The 11,154-nt window shown below is 33.8% G+C and overlaps 1 protein-coding gene across 1 annotated transcript; it reads right to left on the bottom strand.

Annotated features, from left to right (window-relative positions):
• Positions 1-26: 26 nt before the first annotated feature.
• nkiras2 (NFKB inhibitor interacting Ras-like 2) lies at positions 27-10,382 on the bottom strand. The gene is made up of 4 exons (XM_058768741.1): positions 10,302-10,382; positions 9,928-10,099; positions 9,595-9,836; positions 27-1,145 (listed from the first exon to the last, which is right to left on the bottom strand). Exons 2-4 carry the CDS (start codon positions 10,019-10,021, stop codon positions 903-905), a joined length of 579 nt encoding a protein of 192 aa, XP_058624724.1. The 5' UTR covers positions 10,022-10,099; positions 10,302-10,382; the 3' UTR covers positions 27-902.
• Between the last annotated feature and the right edge of the window lie 772 nt (positions 10,383-11,154).

The raw sequence follows: 11,154 nt of genomic DNA, 5'->3' as shown, positions 1-11,154 counted from the left end.
AGAAAAGATGAATGAGCAGTAAACAATTGCAACCAAGCAGCTTTATTAAGATATTAAAAAGCTGCTCATACAGTCTTTGTTTCAGAAAAAAAATGCTTTTAAACAAACATGTCAAAATGTATTTGAAAGTGAGCTCAGCTAAAAAATAAGAGTCAAATCTTTATAAATCTTATTTTTTCCATGTAAAAAGAACAGAAATATATTGTATATGTTCACAATTGAAAGCTAACATTACACAATATGACTGACTACTCATGAAATACAGTCATCAGGGTAAAAAGTACAATGGCACAGTAGTGAACTTTCACTCACAATCAAACAAACACAAACAAATTTCACTTACTTAGGTGTTCTTACGGAATAAATCAGTAAACATTTTTATAGGAATGTGTCTGACACAAAATATGAACACCTGAAAATAAGTAAAACATCCATGCAGTCCACTTAACTAAATTAAGACAATCTTCTGTCAAGTTGACATCACAGAAAAGCAGTCGTCATGGCACAGATGCCATTAAATGTCAGAATTGAACAAGTCCAATCATCCTAGCTGATTTCACATTTCACAACTTTTTGCAATGTAAAGGTAAAGGTATATATATATATATATATATTTCAGTGTAAAAGCAGTATTTTTTGTCAGTCAGTTTCTTCAAGATAAGCATGAGATAAATATATCACAGCAACATGGATTCTATCCTGTATGTTTAAGAATATAAAACTTCATTAATGCAGTAACTTCATACAGTGTGCTAAACTTATAATGGCACTCCACGTTCAAATGTTTCGAAGGATATAAAACCAAGCATCTGTTGATGTCCCTCTTTAGAGATTTGCCTGGCATCGCTCTTCTAACATATCTTTATGTTACTCTGTCAGCTCTATTGCTATCTTCTCCATCTCTAGCTGTCCAGGGAGCCGCTGCCCTTGTTCTTGTTGCGGCTGAGTGGGAAGGTGGATTTGCTCTGAGGCTGGGTCATTTTGCTGGCCAGATGGACAAAGGGCTCGATGAGCGTTCGTCTGTCGGTCACAGAGACCTCCCACAGCCTGACCTTCTCCTGCCGTGCCCACTGCTGAGCCGCCTCGCTGTCCACTCTCCTCTGATCCTGCAGGTCCAACTTATTACCCACAACAACAACAGTCACCTGTGAGACAGAGAAAGAAAGTTCCTTTACATTTATTTCATTATGTCCGCTTATAATGTCACTTTTTAGCCTGAAAAATTGTCATGCTTTATCTAAAAATTTCAATTAAAATTTGATTCCTCATGAATTGACACTACAGTTCAAAAATGTGTAATGTTTTGCAAGAACTCTTATGCTCACCAAGGCTTCATTTATTTGATAAAAATACAGTAAAACTGTAATATTATGAAATATTAGCAACTATTTTCTATTTGAATATGTTCTCAAATGTAATTTATTCCTGTGCTGGCCAAAGCTGAATTTTCAGCATCAATACTCCAGTCTTCAGTGTCACATGATCCTTCAGAAATCATTCTAATATGCTGATTTGCTTCTCAGAAAACATTTGTTCTGCTTAATATTTTTACACTCAGCTAACAAAAACATGTTCAAAGAACGTTTCCTAATGTTATTTTATCATTTTGCAAATGTTACGGAAATGTTACTTTTGAATGATCTCTAAACGGTCTGACACAAAAAGTAACATTTACAAAAACGACCAAATAAAACAATGAAAAATGGTTCCTGGAATGTACTGGAAGAGCATTTGCTCATAACTCAGAACCTTATGTCATACATTTTTTCTGGGTTTTTGATGAATATACTGTATAATGTAAGTTCAAAAGAAAATAATTTATTTGAAATATAAACTATTTCAACACTACACACGTCTTTACTGCCACTGTTGATTAATACGTCAGTGCTAAATAAAAGTATTAAAATACAATTTTATGGGTCATTCTATTTATATATATATATATATATATATATATATATATATATATATATTAAAATAAAACAGTGTTATTTGAACAATTACACCTTCTTAATCCATCAATGTGGCAATATTTGTTTTTAATTAGTTAATTCATTATAAAGAATTCCAAGCACCACAAAACTGCTCATCCCTACAGCCGTGTACAGAGGGAAAGTGCTTTATTTTGAGGTCAAAAACAGGTTTTTCTACCATTTAAAATACAATAATGTATTCATAACTATCAAATATATGATGTAATTGACAAAAAATAAAATAAAATTTAAATGCCAAATAAATATTATAAAATATATAATGAAAGTAGTGGTCCCCTGGAGTTGTGTCACTGGTGTTAAAAATCATCACTAATGACATCACTTAACTTCCTTCCTCCTATTTCCTGAAGATCCATGAATAAAGGCCCGTGTTAAGTCCACTGTCTCTTTTCAGTTATCAGAAATTTTCTCATTTATCTTATGATTTCATATGAAGCTTTTAGTTGAAGTCACTGGTATGACCTATTTATTGTCAGGGAATTGTAGAAAAAAAAAAACTAGAAAACAAATGAATTAAACTACTTAATTTAGTGAGTATACCATGATTGAAGCAGACTTTTTGTAAAATGCATTTTTAATGAAAATTGTCACTGGAGTTACCTTTTAAGATCAGTAACACCAGTGACTCCCATTTATAGATCAACTTAATTCAAATGTATTCATTTAGTTCTTTTGCATTAAATAGCACTAAGATTTTGTGATTCTAACTTTTATCATTGTTAATCCTCCTTTGGTCACTTATGGCTAAATTGTGCAGCTGAGAAGCAGAGACCTTACAGACAGCATCTTTGTTGAACATTTTAGTTGTTTTAGTTCAAATGTTTTCAAAATGTTGTTTATGTTCTTTTACTAACTGCTTTCACTAATTGCCAAATGTAACAATTTAGTCTCATCTACTCAATTATAGTTGAAGAATAAGGATATTTGGTCTCATGTATGTCACTGGTGTTACTGTGTTTTTCTGTTACATTAAATAAAATGTGTCACATGTAGCATGGTATTAATTTTACATCCATTGAATTATGCTACACTCGAGATAAGATTTAAAGGATTGTATCATTACTTGTTTATAACTGTTTTTCAAATATTTTCATTGTTATAGCAAATACATGGTTGCGCAAATGAAGTAACATCATTCAATCACATTTTTAACAAACCTGATTAAAATAAATAAAACAATCTCCTTATTTGTTGCATTATCGTTATTTTCCTGTAACACTGACAACATGAAGTGAAAAAAATAAAATAAAAATCGGGAAATAATATTTCATAAAAACCTTAATATTTCCAAATATTTCCAGTGACAAAATACATGGTACATGTGGTGTTTAAATAAATGCACTTTTTTTTTTTTTAAATCATTAAGCTTTCCTTTGTGTGTATTCATAAAGTGAAGATATTATATATATATATATATACACACACTATATTGCCAGAAGTATTGGGTCACCCCCTTCTAATGAACAGGTTTGACTAACTTACTTTAAGATTTGTACTCATGGAAATTACTAATGTTTAAGCATATAATGATATTCTAGGAATTGTGTGCTTCTAATTTTAAAGCAACAGTTTGGACAGGACCCTCTTCTATTCTAACATGACTATGTCTCTGTGTATAAGGCAAGGTTCAAAAGAAATGATTGATTTAGTCAGTGTGGAAGAACTTGACTGGTCTGCAGAAAGCCAAGTCCTAATCCAAGCTGAACACCTCTGGTGTGACTTTAAATGCAGATCTTGAGCCAAAAACTCTTTACCAAACACCAATGACTTGTACATACACTATATGGACAAACGTATTGGGACACCCCCTTCTTTAGAACAGAAAAGGGCACTTCAAAACTGTGGCAACAGAGATGGAATTCATGTATTTAAAATTGTATTTCCATCTCTGTTGCAACAGTTTTGGAAGTGTCTAAAATGACTGCACCCATATGTACAAGTAGGGGTGGGCGATATGACCAAAATCTTATATCACGATATGACTAATTTTATATCACGATAACGATATACATCACGATATAGTAATTTTTTTTCTTTTAAAAAGGTTATGATATTAAAATCTTTGATACCATAGAATTTTCATAATCCTTGTCACCAATGTCAATATCAAACTAATGCAAGCCTAAAATTAGACAAAAAAAAAACCAAGCTCACTGAAAATAAATAAACAGTCAGTGATGAAATAAGTATAAGAAACTAATTATAAGCAATAGGACAAAAACTACAATAAGAAACGCTACATATTGTGTAAATTAATTAGTCTTCACTGTGTTAATTATATCTATCTATGATAGACATAATTAACACGTGTATAGAATATATATATATATATATATATATATAGATAGATAGATATCTCTAGATCGATCGATCGATCGATAGATATAATTATTTTTTATTATTATTTCTTCTTATTAAAGTTACAAAAGTGATTAAGTCAAGAGCAGTGAGACATTTTCTAGCAATGTGCTATGATTAATATGAATGGCAGACAGAACGAATATTGGACAGCTTCCCCTTTAAGACCAAAGTCTGGATCCAATATAGCTACTGTTACATATGCGTTTTCTCTTTTAGCTGTTTCCTCTCTCTTAAGACCTAAATCGCTGTCTTTATGAGGATACAAGACGGGGATTCTGAGGCATATAAGTGTGTTTATGTAATCGTTCAAAGTCAATAAAGCGGCAAAAAAAAAAAAGGCGCGGTCCTCTCACATAGAAACGGAGACGGCGCACGCATATAGCTCTGTTGTTTGTGTTTCAACGGCTTAAAATCGGTTGTTTTAAAACTGCAGTGCTTAAAAACGCGTGTCCATGCTACAGATGTAGTCCCTCTATGGAGTCAATTTAATGCCGCATATATATGCAAAAGAAAATAAAGAATTGCAAAAGAAAATGAAGTATTGCAAAAAGAAAATAAGTTTTGCAAATAAAAATAAAGAATTGCAAAATAGATAAATAAAACAGAGCAAAAGCAATGATTTTGCAATACATATTTTCCATGGCCATATCTACTAATTTATTTGCAATGCAACTTTTATTTTGCGTTTCAGTCAAGTTTGAACTTGCGATACCGTTTTCCCTTTGCGCTTCACGTTTCTGCGCGTCTCACAGAGTCAGGGGACGGGGGCGTGTCCAACAGGCCTGGGCATGCCTCCCTGGAAGTGACGTCATCGGCCCGAGACGCAGATCACAGCTGATCCAGGCACCATCATTGAGCAGAGGCATGCGGGTGGATCGTTTCCTTTTATTCACTAGCTTTAAAACATGCATGTTTTCATTTTATTAACAAATCTATATGTGTATTAGCAGCGTTTGCTCAAGTTAAAGAAGTTGTTAATATGAACATCTGCTGTTTATTTCTCTCAATGTGTGCACACTTTTATAGCATTAAAATGTGTATTGTTTCATCTGGTTAACTAAATGTGCATTAATAGTGCTTGTTTAAAATCTCTTAACCTGTGCACAGCGCTCTTTGTTTACATTAGTTCAGAGTTACTGCTAGTTTTAATGTAAAAGAATGCAATTAACTTCACAAACTATACATCATTAAAAGGTCTAAGACTCAAGCTTCATATCCATCTCGACTTCGTTTTCATTTACATAAATCCTGGCATAAATTAAGAAATGACTGGCACTGGAAGTTTAAAAAAAGATTAAAAAGTATTTTTGGTTTAGTTTTGTCGTGGCCACGAGATATTAAGTCGTGGGAACGTGATAATACTGTATGTCGTGGCCATGAGTTTAATCATGCATAAACAAACCCACGTGACCATAGCAACCTGGGATTATCAGAGATTGATCAAATATATTTATCCATCCCACAGTCCGTTGATCGTGTCTTTATGTAATATATGTGTATATTAGGCTATTATTATTATTATTATACAGCCCTGAACGTTAAGAGATCGAAATGAAGGGAAAATAAATCAAATGCATAACAACGAATATAAAAATATTACCAATACTAATAAAATACATGGACTTACAAGACTTGTGGGATGGATAAAAATGTTTTCTTGTCGGCCTATTTTATTATACTTTATGTAACATTTATTCATAATAAACTTAATTCGAATGTTGTCTACATCGCGATACAGTCCAGTACGTAGCCTATGGTTAACACTTCAGCCTCCAGAGGTCGCTGTATACCTAAAAGCGCCAGCGGGTCAAATTCACCCATGCCATGACTACTGTTTTGATATGGCCAGAAACGTGAAGCGCAAAGGGAAAACGGTATCGCAAGTTCAAACTTGACTGAAACGCAAAATAAAAGTTGCATTGCAAATAAATGAGTAGATATGGCCATGGAAAATATGTATTGCAAAATCATTGCTTTTGCTCTGTTTTATTTATCTATTTTGCAATTCTTTATTTTTATTTGCAAAACTTATTTTCTTTTTGCAATACTTCATTTTCTTTTGCAATTCTTTATTTTCTTTTGCATATATATGCGGCATTAAATTGACTCCATAGAGGGACTACATCTGTAGCATGGACACGCTTTTAAGCACTGCAGTTTTAAAACAACCGATTTTAAGCCGTTGAAACACAAACAACAGAGCTATATGCGTGCGCCGTCTCCGTTTCTATGTGAGAGGACCGCAATTTTTTTTTTTTTTGCCGCTTTATTGACTTTGAACGATTACATAAACACACTTATATGCCTCAGAATCCCGTCTTGTATCCTCATAAAGACAGCGATTTAGGTCTTAAGAGAGGAAACAGCTAAAAGAGAAAGCATATGTAACAGTAGCTATATTGGATCCAGACTTTGGTCTTAAAGGGGAAGCTGTCCAATATTCGTTCTGTCTGCCATTCATATTAATCATAGCACATTGCTAGAAAATGTCTCACTGCTCTTGACTTAATCACTTTTGTAACTTTAATAAGAAGAAATAATAATAAAAATAATTATATCTATCTATCGATCGATCGATCTAGAGATATATATATATATATATATATATATATATATAGATTATATATATATATATAGATATAGATATAGATATAGATATATATATATAGATTCTATACACGTGTTAATTATATCTATCATAGATAGATATAATTAACACAGTGAAGACTAATTAATTTACACAATATGTAGCGTTTCTTATTGTAGTTTTTTGTCCTATTGCTTATAATTAGTTTCTTATACTTATTTCATCACTGACTGTTTATTTATTTTCAGTGAGCTTGGGTTTTTTTTTTTTTGTCTAATTTTAGGCTTGCATTAGTTTGATATTGACATTGGTGACAAGGATTATGAAAATTCTATGGTATCAAAGATTTTAATATAATAACCTTTTTAAAAGAAAAAAAATTACTATATCGTGATGTATATCGTTATCGTGATATAAAATTAGTCATATCGTGATATAAGATTTTGGTCATATCGCCCACCCCTACTTGTACATATGGGTGCAGTCATTTTAGACCCTTCCAAAACTGTTGCAACAGAGATGGAAATACAATTTTTAAATACATGAATTCCATCTCTGTTGCCACAGTTTTGGAAGTGCCCTTTTCTGTTCTAAAGAAGGGGGTGTCCCAATACGTTTGTCCATATAGTGTATGTACAAGTCATTGGTGTTTGGTAAAGAGTTTTTGGCTCAAGATCTGCATTTAAAGTCACACCAGAGGTGTTCAGCTTGGATTAGGACTTGGCTTTCTGCAGACCAGTCAAGTTCTTCCACACTGACTAAATCAATAATTTCTTTTTGAACCTTGCAGTAACTCTGAACTAATGTAAACAAAGAGCGCTGTGCACAGGTTAAGAGATTTTAAACAAGCACTATTAATGCACATTTAGTTAACCAGATGAAACAATACACATTTTAATGCTATAAAAGTGTGCACACATTGAGAGAAATAAACAGCAGATGTTCATATTAACAACTTCTTTAACTTGAGCAAACGCTGCTAATACACATATAGATTTGTTAATAAAATGAAAACATGCATGTTTTAAAGCTAGTGAATAAAAGGAAACGATCCACCCGCATGCCTCTGCTCAATGATGGTGCCTGGATCAGCTGTGATCTGCGTCTCGGGCCGATGACGTCACTTCCAGGGAGGCATGCCCAGGCCTGTTGGACACGCCCCCGTCCCCTGACTCCACCCCCATGTCAAAACAGCACCACAAAGTGAGACGCGCAGAAACGTGAAGCGCAAAGGGAAAACGGTATCGCAAGTTCAAACTTGACTGAAACGCAAAATAAAAGTTGCATTGCAAATAAATTAGTAGATATGGCCATGGAAAATATGTATTGCAAAATCATTGCTTTTGCTCTGTTTTATTTATCTATTTTGCAATTCTTTATTTTCTTTTGCATATATATGCGGCATTAAATTGACTCCATATCCCTCGTTTAAGAACGAGCTCCTCGTTTTGTTCTGGTCGTTCTCCACCTGGTTCTGTCTCTTCACGCTCCGTGGTGGTGTGTAAAGATCGCACTCATCCAAATGATTAAAAAATATTACTAGTTGTTAGATTCAGTGGTGCAGATGGTAAAGTTTGCAATACACTTCTTTTGACACGATCGACCAGGGTTCGAATCTGCCTTTTGGCGAACTTTTTTTCTCGCTTTTTAAATTTCAAATCACATCACATCAGAAAAGCATTTATTTTTTTATTTTTATGAAAGTATCGGGTAGGGTTAGGGTAGGTGTAGAGAGGGCTTTTGTCCCAATAAGGTGGCATCCATTTAATAATTAGAAATAAAATTAAAAAATTACACTCAATAAGTTATTGCATACTATTTTATAATGTATTACAATGCAGAAGTGCAGATAATTACCACTATTTTTGCAATAAGTAATGTTTTTCTCTAATAATGTTTTTCGCCATGTTTTTATTTTATTTTAACATAGAATAAATATAATCTAAAGCTATCTGCACTGTGTAAATAACATATCACTAAAGAATACTGCTATTTTCACTTTGTGGTTTAGTCTTGACTTCTGGTCGTGAGTGACAGTGTTGGGGGATGGGAAATCTGTTGATTGTCGAGTGCCAAATAAACAGTGTTTATTATGTATATAGAGTATATTTATTTAAGTTCTGATAACTTATACTGTTTTGTGCAGAATTGTGTTTTCATGTTGAAGGATTTGTGCAATTGAGAAATATAAGCTTGTCTTACACTTATATTGTTATAGTAAAACTGTTTGTGCAAAATTTTTTAGCCAAAAAACCTACAATTTTTTTTGAGGGGGTCTCGCCCGGGGAGTAATTCAATGTAGAACCGCCACTGGGATTAGGACTTGGCTTTCTGCAGACCAGTCAAGTTCTTCCACACTGACTCAATCAATCATTTCTTTTTTAACCTTGCCTTATACACAGAGGCATTGTCATGTTAGAATAGAAAAGGGTCCTGTCCAAACTGTTGCTTTAAAATTAGAAGCACACAATTCCCTAGAATATCATTATATGCTTAAACATTAGTAATTTCCATGAGTACAAATCTTAAAGTAAGTTAGTCAACCCTTTTCATTAGAAGGGGGTGACCCAATACTTTTGGCAATATAGTGTATATATGACCCCAAACTTTTGAACGGGTGGTGTGCAATCTGTGCACAACAAACATACAGACCTCTTTTTTGTCACGGCAGCGGTCGATGTCTTTCTTCAGAGCCTCTACGCGTTTGAAGGACTCTTTGCTGTCGATGCTGTAGACGAGCACGAAGCCGTCGGCGAAAGTGAAGTAGTGCCGCGGAAACTCGTGACCGTCGCGCAGCCCGCGCGTGTCGTAAAACCGCACCTGCTCTCGGGTGCCGCGGTCCGTTTCCACTGACCCGATGTAAATGTCCTCCAGTGTCTCCATGGTCTCTGAACCTGCCACACCGGTACCACATGAATCTGTACTGCTCATTAATTTGGGTTTAAGAAATGTCTCGTGTCAGGCGGGCGCGGTCATAACACTCACCTGCGACATGGTTGGCGTACAGTAACTGCTCCAGAACCGCGGTTTTTCCCACTGACCCCTGGCCACACACCACCACCTTGCAGCTCTTACCCATGATCACTTACAACCGCGCAGTCTTCATTAAAGTATAGAAATACACTAGAGATAAAAGGTGGGTTGTAACAGTAGAAACCTGTTACAACGAGAGAACAGAGAGAATACTGATGTGCAATAATAATGCTTTATATGCAACAGTCACATGAGCGCTGCCCACACTGGTTTGCATAGTGTATCAGATTACTGAACAATTGAATACTAAATTGTATTCATCTTTGATAAGTATTAAATGCATTAAAGAAAATAACCGAAGCGTTTAAGAAAACAACTTAACTTACCGCACTCTCTTCCTGTTTATGTCAGATTTCAGCCTTCGACGAAATTTGACACCAGTTCCGTTGAGCTGAAGAGCGCCCTCTCTGTCCGGAGGACAACAATACATGCCGGTACATGTAATACATACATAGGTATTATATATATATATTTTTTTTTTCCAGTCTCTGTATTATACATGGGTATTACAAAAAAAACAACAACAACAAAAAAAACTTTTTCCAAAAATAACTAAAAAAAAAAAAAACACATGTTAAACTTTGGGATTGCATGTGGAGAAATATATATACACTGACATTGATATATATATATATATATATATATATATATATATATATATATATATAGACATTGATATAAATATATGTTTTTGAAGAAAAAAACCTGAAATGATATTGTACAAACACATTCAGGTGAACATTAAAGAGTATTCAACACAATATTTCAAAGAAAACACAGAAGGAAGAACACATAAGCAAGATAAACAAACTAATTTGTTTTAAAATAGGCTGATGTTATTTAAAAACCATTAACTATAAATAGACCTAAATACAAATAAATCAAATCAACTGGAAAAAGTTGACAAGTAAGGAGGAAAGTAGATTAAACCTTCTAAATAGTATATACTAAAAATGGAATGTGCCACATTAATATTTGTTATCAGTATAGCTAGTCATTATTCATGAAACACATTATGACGTAACCTATACGAAGTCATATATGCAGAAGTTGTGAAGAAGCATTGGTTGCACACACCTTCTCAATGAATACACTTTCTTAACGGAATGAAATATGAATAAAGGGTAATAAAACATTTTGGTCTCTATTTTTACTGAATCGATTGAATGAATGAATGAT

The sequence above is a fragment of the Onychostoma macrolepis genome, chromosome 03, assembly GCF_012432095.1.
Source record: "Onychostoma macrolepis isolate SWU-2019 chromosome 03, ASM1243209v1, whole genome shotgun sequence".
NCBI classification, from domain to species: domain Eukaryota; kingdom Metazoa; phylum Chordata; class Actinopteri; order Cypriniformes; family Cyprinidae; genus Onychostoma; species Onychostoma macrolepis.
This window is presented reverse-complemented; position numbering and strand designations above follow the sequence as displayed.